Genomic DNA, 19,766 nt, shown 5'->3' with positions numbered 1-19,766 from the left:
TGTTACGATGAGTATCACCTTTAACATCATAATTGATGCCTATTAGCTTATTAACTAATCATTTAAAGTGTCTCTCCTGCAACTGATTATTGCTTCATAAAGTTGGTGGAAATGAGAGAGACAGATAAAAAAGAAAAGAAGTCATCACTGCTTTTTGTCCCTTCTATGGGTCAAGCTCTAAAAACACTGGAAACTCCAATACCCATAATGCAACTCAATAGTGTATTTCATAGACCCCTCTCTGTCTGGTAAATGCCCACGGCTTCCCAACTAAAAGCTCTAAAACCCCAGTACATTACCTACTCAGCACCAAACAGAGCGGACGGACACAGTGAGGGACTATAGCTGGCAAACACAGTGGAGCATTTAGCAGCTTAATAGCCAGATATTGCCCTCAGCCGTTTGTCAACCAAATACCGAAGCGATCTTGGAGTTTGCCAGGCATGAAAATCCCCAAAAATGCAACTTTTGCAGAAAAGATAAGTGTTAAAAGTGTTGTTAAGTTCCACACAGATACCATGACAAAATGTACTAGGCATGTTCAATGGTGTCAGACCTTTAAGGATAATACAAAAAGGATTATTATTAATATAAAAGGTAAACTATTCCACAAATAAGCATAAATTTCATTCTGCCCTCCCTAGGCGTCCGTTTCAATATCTGAAGTGCTGTCCTCAGCCCTCTACTGTCTTCATCAGATTAGAATATTCTTTCTAATATCAAGATCTACTGTATGTTGTGCTCTTTCTTGTATTGTTGTTGGGCCGGGGCAAAGATGGAAGAAGAGTGAAGCGACAGATTTATACGAGCAGAATGCTTTGTTTACTTCCCCTCCTTTCCAGGGTGCACTTTATTTCTTGCTATTGAGGTTTAATAGGCACAGATCCCTGCACAGCAAAACAAGCCCATGAACAGTTTTAGTTGGATTCTTCAGATAAAACATGCTTATTACGTTAAAAATCCCCAAATGTGCAAGGCTGTGTAAACACAAGTAGAAAGACATCAGTTAAATTAACAATAATTGACCAAAGTGTAAAAAAATAATCACATACCAATTAAGATAATGTAGTCCACTTGCCTGTGGCTCTAAAAATGATTTGGCTGTACTCAGAAAATTATTCAGTATTGCATTTTGTTGTGCATTCTGCAACTAGAATTTCATAAAAGTCTTCATGGAATAATGTCATACAATCGCGAATAAACATTTGTTAAAGCTCATTGTCAGATCAATCCTGCCATTTTCGTCGCTCACCACCAAAGATCGCAGCCCATTTGCGCGTTATCTCCAGGTAGATTGCAGGTTTATTAGGCAGGTAGTCCAGGTACACAGTCTGGGCGGTTTTGGGAATAGCCATTTCGATCTGAGACCCCTCGTGCCATTCATTAAAGGATGTTATAGAGATGAAATCCGGCTTGGCTTGTAACGCAGCACTCAGCGAGGTTTCGTAGTATTTGCCATTGATGCGGTTTCGAGTGTTTTGGAAGTTCCAGGGTCGAATGCTCGTGTCAATGTACCCGGGGCCCACACTCGGGATGAATATCAGGTCGTTATCTTCACAGAACGCTTTAAGGGAGTCCCAGTTCCGCTGGGTCGACCCGTAGGAAAACCCATTAGTCGCAAAGTAGGTGTAGACGCCATCAAAACCGGCGGTCAGGATATCCCTCTTATGTTTCTCCTCCACCAGCAGGGCGATGAAGATGGAGTCATATCGGGTATTCCTGATGCTGTTACTCTCTGTGTGTTTGAGCAGTTTGGCCCACTGCTCCGAGTTCATCAGATATGAGTCATACACATAGAAGAGGGGAAGCAGCTTGCCAGTGTTTGTTCGGTACTTGAAGAAAGCCGGGTGCTCCCCGTATCTGAGAGGAGGAGGTAGACAACACAAGATGAACGAGCGAAAAGGGGAACTGTCACAGGAATAAAAAGACTGATGATAACTACTCTACCGGTCAAAAGTTTTAGAACACCTCAATTTCTCCAGTTTTTATTGAAATGTACAGTTTAATTTCTCAATGTACTCTGAAATTAAAGCATAGAACAAATAAACAATTGGAGATAAAAAATAAATCATGGAATCGTTTTGTTTAACAAAATGTAATCTACATTTTTGACTCAAAGTAGCCACCTCCTTTGGCCTACTCGACGCCGTACAAAAACCCTCCGTGATGAACCCAAGATTTCAAATTTTGATTCATCGATCCATAAGACCTTCTTCCATTCTTCAATCGTCCACTGGCGTGCCTCATGGCCAAGGCACGCCTCTTTTTCTTATTTTGCCATCTTAGCAATGGCTTTCTTACTGCCACTTGCCCTTTCAAACCTGCAGCTCGAAGTCTTCTCTTCACAGTTGAAACTGAGACTTGCTTACTTCGACCAGTGTTAATCTGTGCTTGAAGCTGTTGTCCTGTGAGCCGCCTATCACGCAAGCTGTTGACTCTCAGAAACTTGTCTTCTGATCTGTTGTGGCTTTGGGTCTGCCAGACCTCTTCCTGTCAGTTTCCTCCAGTTTCCAAATGCCTTTTGATAGTGAAGGAAACTGTACTCACTGACAACTTGGCTTTCTTTACAATTTTTCTAAAGGAAAGACCTACACTTTTAAGGGTTATAATGGTCTGTCTGTCTTCCTTTGTTAATTGCCTTTTTCTTGCCATTATAAGAGCAATATACTACTTCCTGCAGTACAATACTGTCCAAATAATGCTTAAGAGGGTGTAGTAACACAGTCTGTTCCAACACTGCTTTTATACAGACAGAGGGTTTGAAAGTAATCAACAAAAGTTGAGACACCTGTAGGAATTGTTAGCATCAACTTTCAAGGCTTAATTTACTTCCAGAACGTGCAGAACATCTGCAAGTTGTTAACCCATTACTTGTTCCCTGAAAAAGACCTTTTTGTATAACTCTGAAATGTACATTCTTTTTCAGTTTTTGGTAACCTAAACTTTTTGGTTTAACCTCTGGCAGTTTGCCGCTTACCTTTGTACCATTTCAGGTTATTCACTGGCCTTGAACTGCTTAAATTTCAATAAAAACTGGAAAAATGGGGGTGTTCTAAAACTTTTGACCGGTAGTGTATATATATATATATACACACACATATCTGAATGACTTCCGGAGGGAGTGTCAGAATATGGTGCTGGTATTTTACTGACAACACTGAAGAAACACACTCACTTCTCAATTATGTATTTGACATTAGTTAACATGTTGACTTCATCTCTGTCTTTGTATGGCTCAATGTGAAACGCGACCTGGAAACACAGAAACGACAGCAACACAAAGCTCTTATAGAATATATATTACAACATATTAGACGTTGTTCAGGAACCTCATACATCACACATTTAGTCTACTGCTAAATACAAAACCAAAGGCTACTAAACTGACTACTCTCTTCATACAGACCTTAATATAGTATTTGTGCGCCACTTCCAACAGCAAAGGCACAATGTCATCCATTGGCGCACCATTATCATCATGCACATGAGGAGGATACCATGAAACAGCAAGAACACCTGAGTAGAAACACAGTTAACAGCTCAAACATGAAAGAAATTACTCGGATAATTGTTCATGAATATAATATGTTACACATGTAGTGTAAATATATTGCAGTGACATTATATGAGTCGTAGTAGTAATGCAGTCGGGGCAGAAATTAATATTCATCAAATTTTTAGTTGTGATTTAACAAATGATAATTACTTTAAATATAAGACTACTGACTGACTGACTGATTTCAAAATGATGTTGACGAAGAAACTGTATTTAATGTGAATGCATCGGGTCAAAATTAAACTACATCGTAGTGTCACAGAAATGGTTTCATTGGAAAGTGAGAATGTTGAAATATTAGCCCTGTTTAGATTCATTTCTGTCTTACCAATGGCTGCTGTGCGTAGCTGCTGCATATGAGCCTCTATGATGGAGGGATCCCTGGAACTGTAAGCCCCTAAAGAGGGGTAGAAGTTGGCCCCGATGTCATCAGGTGGGATGTGTCTCCCTTGCGGATACCCCTGAGCCACCTTTAAGTCCCAGTGTGGCAGCTGCGGGTGGTCCCAGTGGATGTATTTTCCATCAAACTTGGGGTTCCCAAACCATGGGTAGTAGAAGGCATGAAGATAGTAGTTTGGAGGAGGGAACTTCCTCAGTGCAGCTTCCAGTTTGTCTGACTGAGCCAAGTCACTCATTTTGGACTGGTCAGGTTTATTGGTGTTTTCTTTCTGGACCTGATCGTGACTCTTTCTGTCTGGGAACAGTTCCACACCAACAGGGCCGCTAAACGGAGAATCCTCTGGTGTCAGTGCCTTCAAGACCACCGTTACTATGAGCACAAGCAACACCAAAACAACTAATGTGATGCAAGACTTGCGCCTAAACCTCGCCATTCTTCAGTCAGCTTGAGGCTTTCCACACGTCATTGTCGAGACAGCAGATTGAGATTGTTGTTGGACAGCATGCCATTGAAGCTCTGTCAGGGAGTCTGTGTCCAACCTGGAGGTTTGAGGATGCAAGTTTTACAAAAGAACATTGGGACTGCAACTAACAATGATTTGTCTTGCTTAATTAACACAATTTACTCTTGTAAATTGTGTTATTAACACAACTCTCTTGTTTGTCTGATCAATAGTCCAAACCCAAAGATGTTTAGTTTAAGGGTGTGACTAATGAATACTGTCATAGTACTTTTCTTGATTAATAGCTGTTAATAGTCTTATTTTGTCTGACTAACAGTCCAAAAAGAGAGAATAAAAGAGGCACAGAAAGACAGAGTAATCTATACTGTCCTCAATGACTGCACACTGTGTGTCAGCTGTAACGTTACAGTAACGACCACTTACAGAAAGAGAGCTAATTGTGCTGGAGATAATCATAAATAACCACTAGCATGCAGACTAGCAATGTATTCAGAAACAATTAACATGCTAACAGGGTTAGCCACTTCCACTCCACCTGCATTGATGAACTTTAGACCAGTCAACAGCGGCTGAGAACAACAGGGGTGACACAATATTTGTTTTAGCCCCCGACCTTCAAACACGTCCCTCGTTTCCGTATTTAAACCGGGCTCATTGAAATACAACCTCCAGCTTTAAAAGTTAAACACAACCAGTCTCCACAGCTCGCGCGACTCTTCTTAAAGTCTCTTTCGTTGTATGAGATGGAGAGGACGGGACACAGCCTGCACTTCTGGTTTGGAGCTTGTCCCGAAAACGTCGCAGATCTGTAACTGCTCCGACTGCGACTGCGCAGTGGCTGTGACCCATCCATGTTGTATAGGAAGCTGGTGTCACGCGCTGCGTCCTGTCCAGACAACGACAGTCAAAGGAGCAGTTCAACTGAATCAAAGTTAACCATGTCGCCCCCTTTCGTTTGGAAAGGTGTATTACACAAAACAATCCCAACGAAAAAGACCAATACATTGATGCCACAAATGTTTTATATAAAAACAAATATATAAATATAAAAAAATATTTTTTTAAATATATATTTATATAATCACAACATTCCTATTTTCAAAATAAACATTACAAGTTCAGTTTGTAGTGGTCGCTCACATCAACAGCTTACAAATATTTGCTCATCTCCATCATCGGTCAAAATATTTTGCACGTGGTAAGTGAAGCAGATTGCACATATATCAGAAATGAATATAGATAAATATGGCCACAAAATATATGATAAAACAAGAGAACCTCCTTGGTTCTATTGATTTATAATTCTCAGTTAGTCTACATATGTTTCATGCATTTGTTGTCTTGTCTATTCTTTTTATTTTGTTTTGTTAAAATCTAACATGCATTAATATGTAATTGAGCTTTGGCAAAACTGTAACATCAACAGTGAAGCTATAAAGCTTATTTGATTGGATTGATCAATTAAATAGAGCATATGCATTTTTTTATATTAAAAAATTTATATTTTAGTTTATAATATTCCATAGTTGTTTCAAGTGCTCGAAACCCAACATCTTCTTGTGCAGGCAATGGAAGAACCACAGCCACAAAAGCCTTCTGGGCACAGAAGGAAAAGGAGGACTCTCTCCTGTCAGACGCCCTTCTCCCTGAGGTCTGATAACAGCGATGATATGGCGATGACTGATGTAGTGAAGGTACAGGATATACAGGTTTAGAAAAACAGGCTATTAGTTCACATATACCTAAAGTTACCCATCATCATAGACAGCTTTAATCATAAATACATGTTCAAATTAATCAATTTAAATCTGTCCTCAGGCCAACTCCACATCCAGCTCACAGGGCATCGTCTACTATATGATCCTGTTTCTAAAAGTGGGACTATGGATCATCTTTGCTTGGATCTTGTCCCACATCCTCCTGGGCGGTCCATGTTTTTCTTGCCTCTGATACTTAGGTTATAATCAGAGCTCTGAACTGGGAGAAGAAGTGTCTGCGTGGCCCAGTCGCATAAACTACCACTGGCTTCAAAGACACATGAGCAGGAGAGAAAACTAGTCCCTTTGCGTTCCAATCATTTGTATGTCAACTTTGAAGTATCATTTTTATGTTGAGATAAAGAAGTGTCGAGAATAGGAACTTCTCAAATTTCTTGACATGACATTTTTGGTTTCCATCCATTTTATTGAATTTACAGACTTTCAATCAAACTTGTACAAATTGCAAAACAGCTTTTGGTAACACCTCATTGTTTTATTATTATCAGTATTAGGAAATAAATTATGTGAATAAAAAGTAAGCAATGTGAATAGAGAACATGGAAATACAACAGAAAGAATAAAAGCACAAAAAGAAAGAAACAACTGTTTTCCACAAAGAGTCAACTGCATCTCATGTGCAGTAGACTGAAGATATCTGCCAGTACCTCCTTGTGGTGAATGACAACATGTTGTACCAGCATTGTAATGAAAAGCCCATCCTGAGCCGTTTGAAATTCACATCTGATTTGTACTGTACTGCCGTATCTATACACCAGGTGGCATCACTTCACATAGCATAACTGCCTGGTCCTGACTCCCGCATCAGACTCCTCTGGTTTTCAGACTCCAAAACTGATTAGGTGATGCGACAGAAGGATAGCAGTCATTTTACTTAAACACGTTCAGGAGAACCCTTTCTTCATTATGTTTTTATGTACTCTATAAACACAGCAATAAACAATTCAAATACCGTGGAGCATTATGTGAAGCTTGCTTTTTATTATTTGGTCTTTTTAACACTGTACGGCTTACTTAGATACGTTAGAACACTTACAAAATTGCAATCAGTGCTGTTAGATATTTTCTATCCTTCTTCATACAAACACTAGGAAAGGACAATTTTAGAAGCACTTTTAGTACACCAAATATCCGGAGGATAATATCGGGGAAATGATCTTGATGAGAAGAAATAATAAATAGAACCAGGAAGATGTCAATACCAGCTCTGTGTAAGGAGCGGCATGCGTTTGTGATGTTGAGGGGTGTCGAGGCACAGGGAGGTATAACAGAGTGGAGGAATCGATGCCCAGAGGGCGTTGCGTTTCGGGAAGTGTCCACTGCCAGCGACATTCGATTTATACTCTATTTCATTCAAGCCGGTCCCTTCACATTTTTTTCTACTCATTGGGAGGTGTACTTTTTCAGGGTTAAATATATTGAATATACCCCTGCACAACAACCGCAAGTGCACCACATATGCTGTAATATGTTTAAACTGCAAAACCAGAATATAAGAAATGTTATTTATGTCTACGGGTTTAGCACGGAAACCTCCGTTTCATTAAAACACATTGGAAGGATTCTCTCTGCTATTTTGAGAGGTCAAGGCAAGACAATGTTCAATCTCTACAGTTTTTCTGTTAAACTGAAAAATAATTCCTATGACTCAGTCACTTTGCCCCTCTAAACAGAGATGACATAGATTCTCAGAAAACCTTGAATGGCATTGGAAGTAAAACTACAGGCAAGAGAATCTATTAATAATATCAAAAATACGGACAAACAGGCAAAAAATAAAACAGATTGGTCACAGCAAATGTATGTACACATACACATTAAGAAAAGAGCTGTCAGTGGAGTTGGGGAGACGGTGGGTGAGTGGGGAGAAACAGGGAGAAAGATTTGGGCAATTAGATAAGCCCTGTATCTTCGCTATACAGGGGAGTAACAGAGGTTGCCGTGATCGCAGAACAGGGACGGACAGGGTGAGGAGGAGGGGGAGAGCCAAGCCGGTACGTTCACCTCTTCTTGGGGGCTTGGGTGGTGCGGGGTGGGGTGACGGGCCGACCAGAATTCACACCACCATACTGGTACTTGGCCTTCTTCTCTGAGGGCTTTAGGATCTTTAAATAATGACACAAGAACACAGAGAGAGAAGATGCACGTGTAAGTGGTTCTGAGATAAGTCAATTAGCATTAATGTGCATATGGAAAGGTTTAGATTACCTGGAAGGAGCACATAAGGGATTCATCAACACTCATCATGCCGCCTGCATTGTCAAACTCCCCGCAGTAGTTTGGAGCAGAGAAAAGTGTGACCAGTTGGCGCTTGGCAAAGAACTCATATCCATCCTCCACAACCTGTTGGAAGACACATGACATTATTCCACCGCCCACACTTGAATCAATATGAAATGCCCAACGCAGAGCCGAAATAGCTGTTGTGTAACAGACAAATCATACGTTCCAATTTCGATAATTAATTGTATTCAGTCATTGTTCAGGTAAATAAACCTGATGACAGTGTCTCATACGCAAATAGTAGCATCTCATTCTCTGGTTTATACTATTTTACAAAATAAAGTGACAAGAAGTGAGTATTAAACACAGTTATAATGAATGATGCATGGAGAAAAAAGAGACTCGGCTAGACTACTGCACAGGTATATTAATGTCGGATTTAACTCCTGTGCCTTTGCATCAGCCAGTCTAATTACAAAGACACACCAACTAATGGAGGTCAGCTATCATTAAAGTGCATGGCCAACCAATTTTACGTCTCTAAGAAAAAGAAGAAAAAAAACCTGTCTGCTTGTGCTTGCCATGCACTTCCTGCATTCCACATCCAGGCTCTCCACTGTCATTCCTTTCATAATTACCTGGTGGGCTCTGCAGATGAGGTCCAGGTCGTGGCGGTTTAGAAACTTGCTGACAACATCTGCTCCGAAGGTGAATGAGACCCCGCGGTCGTTCTCCCCCCAACCTTGTACATCCTTATCCGGGTCTGACCACAAAAGGTCACACAGCAGGCCTGAGATGCACAAAGAGAGGAGAGATGGAGATTAAAAAAAAGAGAAGTAAGGAGAAAAGAATGAGCTAAAGATCTAGCTGACTTTGCTGGATCTACTGATGTAAAAGTAATTAAATCAGGGACATTTTAAGTCTAGGGAGAAATCCAAAAGGTCCTTTGGAATTCTCTAAATGTTCAGTACATCAGTATGAGCGCGCACACACACACACACACACACACACACACACACACACACACACACACACACACACACACACACACACACACACACAACCTGTATCAGGCACGTCTGTCGGCCTCATGATCCTTCGAATCTGCTCCATTGACTGCAAATCAGGCGATAGCCCTAAAATAGAAAATAAAAGAGGTTACTGTTATTTGAAGTTACTGCGATTATATTTGGAATCAGGGCATCACAAAGTTTGGTTTACTATTGGGACATGGGTATCAAATAAGTGCAAACAGTTCTCTTACCTCCATGGCAGCAGAAGATCTTCTCATCAATGATAGCAGCAATAGGCAGGCAGTTAAAGCAGTCTGTGAAGGTCTTCCACAACTTGATGTTGAACCTGCGCTTGCCTGGTGGAACACATAAAACACACATTGTTAAAACTCAAACTACATATGCACTTCATCGCTCGCTGGGTGCACGGGTTTAGTTTATTTCAACTCACACTCATCGTAGAAACCGTAGATGCGGTTGATGGAAGCACATTCGTGGTTGCCCCTGAGCAGGAAAAAGTTCTCTGGGTATTTGATCTTGTAGGCCAACAGAAGGCAGATGGTTTCCAGAGACTGTTTGCCTCTGTCCACATAGTCACCCAGGAACAGGTAGTTAGCCTCTGGAGGGAAACCACCGTACTCAAACAGCCTCAGTAGATCTGTGTATTGCCCATGGATGTCACCTAAAAAAGGGGCGAGAGGAAAGGGGGGACAAGGCGTTAGTTTGACTATTTTCTGTGAGTGCAGTCACAAGGACAGGCTGCTTAACATACAATTATTACAGATGTGGGAACTACTTAGAAAGGAAAACATTGAAAAGAATCAAAAATACTGGAGCAAAAAGGGAATATCTCATCAGAAACAGTGGTGATGCAGTTGGTGAAGAAAAGGACAAGATGTAGAAAATGACAGTGATTAGCAAAACCTTTTTCTATCTCGAAACCGCATATTCTCCCCCACAAATAACCACACACCAACTGCTATCTCTCTGAAACCATTTTGATATTCAGAGCACTGACATGCAGGTTGGTGGGGATATATGACACTGTGCATATGCTTTACAGGGACTACAGCAGCAGGTCTACACATGCAACATGAGCCATTACAACTCATTTTCATTTTAAAAACTCTCCCAGGACTCAGGGTCAGTGATGCACTGGAGCGGCTGCAGGGGAAGCCTCACTTCATCATCTAGCCAAGACTAGATGCTTTCTTTTTTATCCTTTCCCACCGACTAAAGAGCTGCTCTAATTTTGGGCTAAGTGCTCCAGACAGAAAGGACTGCAGTGAGCCTTACCAAAAAGACGAGGACAATAATAACAGGCTTTATTTTGCCCAAAATGGAAATCAAGTTCATGTGCCGCACTCTTTTAAAGCAATGCTTCACTACATGATGGCACCAAATACACATTCAAATTAAATAATAGGGCTAGTTAAGGTTTGCAGCTGTCTGGCCCTTAGATTAAAATGACCAAGAAAAAAATACAACTTTATATCATGAGAGTTTCTGGCATGATTTTCTTTGCATTTCATCGTGATCTAGGCACCAAAGCCAAACCACGACTGGCATCTAACCTACAGTATATGGCAACAGACCTATACTTGGCATGTGAAAACATACTTTTTTCTGTGCAAATGAATGATTAAAAAAACAGTTCTGGATGTTTGAAGTCTAGCTCTGTCTTTTACTCAGCGCTCAGCCGGTTGGTTTGTGTTTCATCACCAATCATTTTCTTTGCTCTGGATACGCAGCCCCAGCGTCCCATCTAGAGTTTTGATGCAAGTATTGGTAATGTTAACAACTTCAAAATCCTTCACATTAATAATACAATACAAACACAAACACTTAAATGGAACAAATCTTAAAGTATTAATGCAGTGCTCCAGCAACATAGTTTAGGTCACAATCTGTCAGTACGAAATCAGGAAAGCTTTTAAAACCAGAGAAGGCAATTTCTGAGGAAATTGAGGTGTGAATGCAGGATGCTAAAAAATTACTTTTTCAAGCAAAGACTCAAATGAGTCGAGGTTTCCAGAATCACAGAAGCAGACTGTCTGATATCTATAGGGAGTTTATTCTATCAGAAGGTACGATAGGAAAATGCCCTTTTGCCTGCATTCTGAGAGAAGAGTCCTGAATGGAGCATTCGGTTTAAGGAGATCGGGCAGGTAGGAAGGCTTGTGTCCATTTACAATTTAAAGTCGGATCTGACATGGATAGGTAGTCGATGAAGGGTAACTAAAAATTGTGCCATTTTTCCAGTAGCCATTTTGACGTGTCATTACAAAGCTGGGCAAACACAGGTGTAATTAATATGTTCCATTGTGGTCTTAGTTAAGATTCTAGAGCACTCTGAAGCATTTGAAGACTTTTAGTACTAATGCTGGTTTTAAAAGATTAAACATAGCGATAACGTATGAAAGAGACCAACTATATAATAAGTAGAGAAAAGCCTGAAAATGCACTAATTAGCTCATCTCATTCAGCTGTGTCTGTCTAGCAGCAATCAAAGGTTGGCAGGTGATGGCAACTGCTCCGTGACTCCTCAGTCAGACAGGACCTTGCATAGAATTGAAGATGAGGTGCCAGTCTCATACACCTGCTTCCCAGTCGTAACTCCAATATTATTATTTTGTATGTGAGGATTTAGGACCCGTGGCGAACACATTGAGTGAAATGTGTGTGTGCAGTGTCAAAAATGCGTGCATGGTTGTAGGTTAGAAAATACCGTTTATCCCCTAGAAATGTTTGGTGTTAGTCAACACGAGTGCCTCAGGGACCGCTGCTTGGAGTGGAAGTATGAATGAGTAGAGAATGCATGAAAATGGGTCCATGTGTTTCTGCAGGCTAAAAGCAACACACACTGGACAACAGAGTTAATACAGAGTACAAGAAGACAATAATTATTGCTTGCACCAAAACCAAAATGGACATGAGGCAATTAGATTTGCTATTTTGTTGAGGCAGTTTGCTTGGAAAAAGAAATGCAGGAACAAAACCACATTTGGATTGAATGGTAAACACATAGACATGGCAACATAGACTGTAATCTCTGCAGAGATGAATGAACTTCTACCATTTGATTGGCTGCCAGTTTGAAAATGTCTGCCTCCACAAAAGGCACCTCGGGGTTAGCGTTACTATTCCACACTAAGAGTTGCTGCGTGACTGAATGTGAATTTATGAGCTTCACCAAGACTGGCTTTCTACAGGCCAGGCCTCTCAAAAGAAATTGTAGGATGACAGTGAATTATTTACTCAGCACTGACTGCAGTGGTAAAACAGTCCGAGAATAGCAGCTCTAGGAGATGTAAGGTTTCAAAAGCTGACCAAAAGGCTGAAAGTGGTGGTGGGGGGGGGGGGAAGCACTGCCTTGAGGTCAGTATTTTTATATTGTGTTCTCTTCGGAGACAAATCAGATTAATTTATAACAATGGTGATAATATAACTCTACAATAACAAAAAGGACACAGCCACCCATGTTAAGTGTCACGCTGACATGCTCCCATCAGTCCACCAGCCAAATCAGATCGATAATAATTAAACGAACAATAACAATGTTTATGCATGCTGAATGTGATGGCTATTGCATGATTAACCTACCATCAGGGCACTGGTACTTCAGGAACACAGCTATAATTAAGTGTGTTTTTGCCTGACCTTGTCTAGCCAGATAATCAACAGGCTCACAAGAACCCACATAAAAACACATCACCGACATGATGAACACTGAATACAAATGCTGCTCACGGCACGTTTCAAGATGAAAACAACAAAAAAAACACAAAAACAGCAAGCCGCAAAAGCAAACAGGCTAGACTGTAATACAGACAGACTGTCTTTGCTGCTGTAGATGGCATGACACATGAGACAAAAAAAGGTAAATGTTATAAAAAGATGTACAAAAATACTTTACACTATATGAAATAATAATATATGCAGTATTATATTTCATGTGTTGGATTTGAAACTTAAAAAACAATCTCCTTATGAATACACGCAACACCTCATGATACACATATCAACCTGAAAGACAAAAATAGTCAACAAATATGCACTTATACTAAGAGGCTCAATATAACTAATGTGCAATGTGTGTAATGTAAACAATTAACACACATTACTTTACTGTGAGAACCTAAAACAGGTTGCCTTCAATATCCTGCAAAATATTGCTAAAGACGAATGTATTTATGATATAATCAACTTTTAGCTAAAATAAGAGACCTCTTAGTTAATTTTTGCATTCACAAATGTTGTAGTGCAAACTGTGAACTGTTCGTGCCACTTTTCAGTCAGTATTTATGGCAAAAGGAACACCATTGTCAACAACAAAGAATAAATTGTAACATGTTTAAATAAATGAAAAAGCAAGTCAAAGCTGCTGGCTTGGACAAAAAGTATGTCAGTGGCATTAAGGTGTGAGGGAGAGGGGCAAGCGCTGAACCTGATCCATGTGGCCCTTGTAAATCATTTAAGGCCTTCACTGTTTGGCCGTCACAGTCGTGGGTTAAACGAAAGTAATCCGTCTGGGGATAGTGGTAGAGCAACAAAACAAAAGAAATAAAAGAGAAAAAAGGAACCTCACACAGTGACAAATAACAACACCTCTAACTCGTGCATATTTGAGTAATATGCCAGGTTAAGGTCTAAATGGTTGAAGCCACTAGAAGCCTTTAAAAAGTCAATTATTCAAATGTAAACACATGGATAGCATCATACTCTCAGTACTAAATTTGACGAGAAACAATGTAAACTGGACTTCATCAAATTACTGCTTCCCATTATCATGTTTATCACTTGAAATACAAATGATGCCATCTGAGGTTGACATTATTAGGTCTACATAACAACAATCACAAAGTCAATGTGTGTGGGAGGAAACTGGTATGAGAACCGCCACAAATGAACTGTGTGTAGGCTTGAGCCTGTATGTGTGCTTGTGGACTGTATTTTCAAGGACTGGCACATACAGTAGACAGTTCTGAGTTGTTTTGCAGTTGCAGCACTGCACTGGAGGGAAGAGATAAAGCACGTGGGAGTGAGCAGATATGTGCCCGAGCCAGCGAGAGATAGTGGTAGCATTTCAACTGATGAGATGGAGTTCATATTATGTGTGTATTATAGTGATACACAATCTGTTTGGATGTGTGCACTTCCCCTATATGTATCCTTTTACATCATACACAGGGTAGTCAAGTTGAGAGTAACAGTAACTTAATATGACCCAGGTTGCGGTCCAATAGTCCTTTTTGCTGAGGAAGTTTCCTAACTGGTTCCGCCATGATAATAGCTATTTTTATTCTCTAAATGCTAAGGAAAGGTGCTTCAATGCTTCCTTTATTAGCTCCTTTAGAATAGGAAACACGGGACCTTAAACAACGCGGTTGTCTTTTCCTAACTCCTCATGAATTCTCCTTCTCATCTTTCCTTGACGTTTTCCACAGAGGTCAAGGAAAAGTGGTGAGGAATAGACGTTAGGTCGTCATTTTTTGACTATTCTCGCACAACCCCAGTCATATTCAGCCTGGTTCCATGAGTTAACTTATAAACCTTTCATTTCAGAAGTGATTTAGAAGAAAATGTTACAGTAGAGTATGTTGTACAGTACAGCGGGTTACGAGAGAGCGAAAGACAGGAGAGCAAAAATAAACATGAGGTTGTGAGAGAATGGCCTAACACAAGGCCACAAATGTATAACACACTGACCACAGATCTTCAGGGGTGCTTCCAGCTCCAGCAGGATGGGCTGGCTAAGGAAGATTTCCCTGGATTTGATGCAGAGGCCCCGCACCTCTGCCTCGGTCATCTGCACGATCTTCCCCGGGCGACATCCCCGGACTGGGGAGGAGAGAAAGACACTGTCAGTGCTGTCGAATACTGTTGGGTTAGAATCATTGGTAGAGTTAACGCAGCTGCACCAGCAACCCCCAACACCACAAACTGCATCAGAATGAGGCCATGATGATACAATACATTTTCACCTCAGGGAAAGAAAAAAAAAAAAAACACTTTCAGGAGAATCACAAGGCAATCTTAAAATCTGATGAGCTGTGGGCGTAATGTTCTATAGCTCATAGCTGCTAAGTCTCAGCCATACTTAAGAAACCCACTGCTTAGACTACGAGAGCAGCTTGCATCTTCAGGACTGGTGTGGGTTTATTGGCTGTGTAGTTGCACTGTTAGCTTAAGCCTACTTCCTGGCGTCGTGCCACAGCTCTTGAAGCAGATTTATCTTAGGACGATGAAAAGAAGAGTGAGACTTGCAAACGTTGGTGACAGTCAGCAGTTGAAATAATGAGAGATATAAAAAGTGAGATTATACATAAAAACTGCTTCCTTGCTATAGTACCTTGTGGCTTGTATAAGGCTAAAGTTAAGTTCCATCTAGTTTCAAACGTCTGCATTTGTACATCCTTTTGGACAGCCTGATTAGCACAATGTTTCTGAAAGATGGCATCCTTTCAAAAAAGAAAAAAAAAGGATACAATTCGTAACGTGGGCTGGACGTTAAGTCAACTCTGAAACGCACTGTTGTGCTTTCAAAATCATTCACCTGCCCTTCATACTGTTTTCCCAATTGTGTTTTACCACTCCAATTATAAACATCCCACTTAAATCACATTTAAAATAGTTTTTTTTTCAAACAATTACACAAACTGTATTATGGTATGATCAGGCGAAACATCCAAATACTGCAACTTATACAAAACGTTGCTGCCAGGCTTTTAACACGTTCTGTGGCAAAGTGGCAGCATCAAACCAATTCCTGGTGCCCTTCACTTGTTACCTGCGAGTTTTAGAATTGATTTTCAGATTTTATCGCTTGTTTTTAAGACCTTGAATAGTCAGGCTCCTGGCCTCCTGCCCTTATCTGTGATCTGCTAACGCCATGTGAGCCTGCTTGATCTTCTGGCCTGAAGATCTCAAACTGGAAAACTCAATATCCTCTTTTCAAACTCACTTTTATCTCATGGCTTTTTCCTGAACTGATGGTATTTTTAGTAATCATTTGATCTTGTTTTATATCTTACGTTCTATACATAAAGTTATTATTATTATTATTATTATTATTATTATTATTATTATTATTATTATAGTGGTGGCATAACTGATTATTTATGGGATGGCATTTCCAACTGGATGGCATTTCCAACTTTGGTCACCAAACAAGAATTAAACACCGACTGCGTGAAGATGAACCACTGACAAAAGGAAACAAAAGTAATGAACATATCAATGACTGAGAAATTATGTAATATTTAACAATTTTGGTATTGCCTTGGAGCTAGACACCCACTAAAGATTCCAATAAAGGATAGCTGAGCCATGTGAAACGAATACGCTTTATTCAGACGTTCACACGTTTCCTATTTGCCCTTTTGTTTCCTTAAAGAATGATTAATTAGCCTAGAATTATCAAAAAGAACCAGAAGCTGTTCAAAATGGATTAACTGATATATTGGTGAGCCATTCCTAAAGCTTGGAGCATGCACTTTTGTGCATCCATAAATGTACACGCATGTTACTTACACATTGTACTCAGACTCCCTCACTGTCTTAATAATCATGTAATCCAACCAAAACTGAGAGAAGTGAGTGAACCAGAGGAATATGGAGCCTCACAGATGGTGATCGAAGTGCCACAAACTATTCTAGGGCTCCACCGATCTTAATCAAGTGTTGCTTTTCAGCATCAATTTTCTTTATCAACCATCTACATCTGCACTTCAGCGCTTTATATGTGCTATGGTGTGAAGCATGAAATTGCAGAAGGGCTCCTCACTCAACTACCAAGCCTCATCAGAGCTGAGCTAAACGCAGAACCTGTCACTGTTCGCTCTTCTGCAGGCTGGTGTTTTTAAAAGAGATTACGTTCTTAAGAACATTGAGAGGCAAAGGCTAAAAAGAAGCAATGACAAGGATTTGCAACCATCACTAACCAAATTACCGCTTGTATGTGCGATTGTGTGACTGTACGGGAGTTGAGAGAAAGTGGCACAGTGTTTCGCAAGTGAAATTAATTCCAATGAATAGGCACTCTCACTGACACTTGGCTTTTCCTCAAGACCAAATCTTCAGAGACTGCAACACATACAGTAAGCGATTGTGCAATGTTTTGATGCAAAATAAGGGCTTAAGAGTTTGGAGACTAAGCACAGGGAATCTTTAGTCTCTTGTTGTCACAAAACAATAACCAAAACATGAACATGTGTTAAAGACCGAAACAGGTCGTTACTTATAGGCTATTATGTCCATAAAAAAGTGAGTGTACAGCGAATAGAATACGTCCTTTATCAAAAAGAGACACACAAACCTAGAACTGGATACTGGGAAAGGAAAATACCTGGATTATTGAAAGATAGACCCCACAAACCTATTTGAAAACCTGGCTTTGGTTTAACAACAGACAATAGATAAAGATGCTAATTTACTGCCACAACATTAAATGCGATGCTGAACTATTACGCGAGAAGCCTATAAAATGATAACACCTTATTAATGAGTCATGCGTGATCACTTGTTTGAAGAGCCATCTTGCACCAACAAGATCACAGCAAAACGGACCACTTATGAGAGATGCCAAGTCCAACTCGTATTCAAAATATGAGCAACACAATCAACAAGTTACTGAAGTTCAAGCTGAGAAACAGGAAAAACAGTGTGTGACGTGTCAACAAGCTTTCCAGCTGAGAAAAAAAAGTGTTCACAAGCAGAACACAAACAAGAAGTTGATGGAGCCTATGAATTAATGTATAATTATTTTTTTTTCTTGATTCAATTTCACCATTTGGTAGCAATTTAAACCGCAAGAAACATATGGTAACGTGAAAACATTTTCCAGCAGTTTCTATTAATAACAAATGTTAGCATTTCAGTGCTGGCATGCTGGTGTCTCATCCCTCCAGCAGAGTCACAGATACTGGTGGGAAGTATGCTAAGGGCAGCTGAATTTTCCTTAGTGGTCCGGTCTGACTGACAGAATATACCACAGGGGGACCAGAAAACTCCCTGCCATCTCCTGTGCAGGTGAACGGTGCACCCGGTGCTCACACACCAAGAACATTCCTTTTATTTACAAAGCACAAAAGGTTGTGTGTGTCAACACAAGATGACATACTTTAAACTGTAGATAATAACTTATTTTGTGGAGAGCGCAGAGTAAAACACAGTACTTCTTCCATCTCTTTTACTTTTGCAATATCTTTACTTTGTGTTTAGTTATTCACCTGTACAGGAGATTTAAAGGGGAATGCTTCTGCATCACTGAATCCCAGCAATCTGCCCAAAGACACACCTCAGTTACAAACTCAGAGAGAAGTGAGACACACACACAAAATAAAACTACTTCACAAAAAAAGTGAACTAACTCAACAACTCAAATTAGCCTCGCATGTGGTGATAAGGGCGTCCAATACAATATGACAAGACACGGTTATCCAGATATTAGTGTATACATATTTAATGCAAGGATATTTCTATAGCTTTACCTAATCTGTGGAACAAAATCGTCTGCCTTATCAATAATGTAACCAATAGTTCATATTAGTTTATCATAAGGATAATTTCCAGCACCGTAGCTCTATGGAGGGGCGCTGGATAATCGGTGTTCACGCCTTTGTTGAACACATATCAACTTATCTAACTTGCTGAACATGAACGTGCGTGCCAGTTAGATACACATTTGATACTGTATTATAAACACAGGACAAACGTCGCTGCCCTGCCTTCGTCGGGACATCATTTGGAAAATAAATGAGCCAGAACGCGGCTAAAAACATTTGCCAGAAAGTTCAATTACACGCTGAAGCAAAAGGACGCGCCACAATAAAATGACTCGCTAAGAGTAACGTCGCAATTACGGCGAAAACTGAAGAAACAAAAATGTAGGCGTTCACCGCCGACAGTGTTAGTAAACACGGCCAGCTAACAGTAAGGCAGCCAAAGCTAGTCGGGCACACACAGTTAGGATCATGGGGACGACTGGCTGGCGTTAGCCGCGCAAGCTAACACGTCGTTTGCCTTTTGGGAGGCCACCGCGGTAGCTACATATTACGAATGAACGCAAACAGTTGAGTCTGGGTCGAATAAGAGACTGTAATGAAATTGTTCACCTTCCAGGAGCCGAGAGATGAGGCTGTCCACGTTCAATTCACCCTCCGCCATCTTCAAACTGATTTGGTGGTGTTGGCCGGTTCGATTCCCCCTGCAGACACCAGGGGGCGCTGTTGTCGTGAAACCGGAGACGTCCTTGAAGGGTGACCACACTTTAACTCCATTTATCCACTTTTGGATTACATACAATTTGTTTATTTGTGACACAAGGCGACAA

The 19,766-nt window shown here is 40.4% G+C and overlaps 2 protein-coding genes across 2 annotated transcripts; both read right to left on the bottom strand.

Annotated features, from left to right (window-relative positions):
* Positions 1-910: 910 nt before the first annotated feature.
* manea (mannosidase, endo-alpha) lies at positions 911-4,389 on the bottom strand (the record flags this gene model as incomplete). The annotated part of the gene is made up of 4 exons (XM_079221797.1): positions 911-1,860; positions 3,176-3,252; positions 3,407-3,516; positions 3,885-4,389. 4 exons carry the CDS (start codon positions 4,387-4,389, stop codon positions 1,227-1,229), a joined length of 1,326 nt encoding a protein of 441 aa, XP_079077923.1. The 3' UTR covers positions 911-1,226.
* A 2,206-nt stretch (positions 4,390-6,595) lies between these two features.
* On the bottom strand, positions 6,596-19,662 carry LOC306739038 (serine/threonine-protein phosphatase PP1-beta catalytic subunit-like). Its single transcript, XM_079220981.1, has 8 exons — positions 19,549-19,662; positions 15,143-15,274; positions 9,885-10,115; positions 9,685-9,789; positions 9,485-9,556; positions 9,059-9,210; positions 8,406-8,540; positions 6,596-8,302 (listed from the first exon to the last, which is right to left on the bottom strand). Exons 1-8 carry the CDS (start codon positions 19,598-19,600, stop codon positions 8,198-8,200), a joined length of 984 nt encoding a protein of 327 aa, XP_079077107.1. The 5' UTR covers positions 19,601-19,662; the 3' UTR covers positions 6,596-8,197.
* Positions 19,663-19,766: the final 104 nt, after the last annotated feature.

Source organism: Taurulus bubalis (genome assembly GCF_910589615.1).
Source record: "Taurulus bubalis genome assembly, chromosome: 1".
NCBI classification, from domain to species: domain Eukaryota; kingdom Metazoa; phylum Chordata; class Actinopteri; order Perciformes; family Cottidae; genus Taurulus; species Taurulus bubalis.
Note: the sequence above shows the minus strand (reverse complement) of the source record. Positions and strands in the feature narration are given on the sequence as shown.

Excerpts from the sequence above, each read along its gene's own strand:
- LOC306739038 (XM_079220981.1), bottom strand. The coding sequence starts at position 19,600 with ATGGCGGAGGGTGAATTGAACGTGGACAGCCTCATCTCTCGGCTCCTG. Across the intron at positions 9,211-9,484 it reads GACAGACGTGCCTGATACAG|GCCTGCTGTGTGACCTTTTG; the intron begins GTTGTGTGTGTG and ends TGTGCATCTCAG. Across the intron at positions 8,303-8,405 it reads CCCTTATGTGCTCCTTCCAG|ATCCTAAAGCCCTCAGAGAA; the intron begins GTAATCTAAACC and ends CATTATTTAAAG.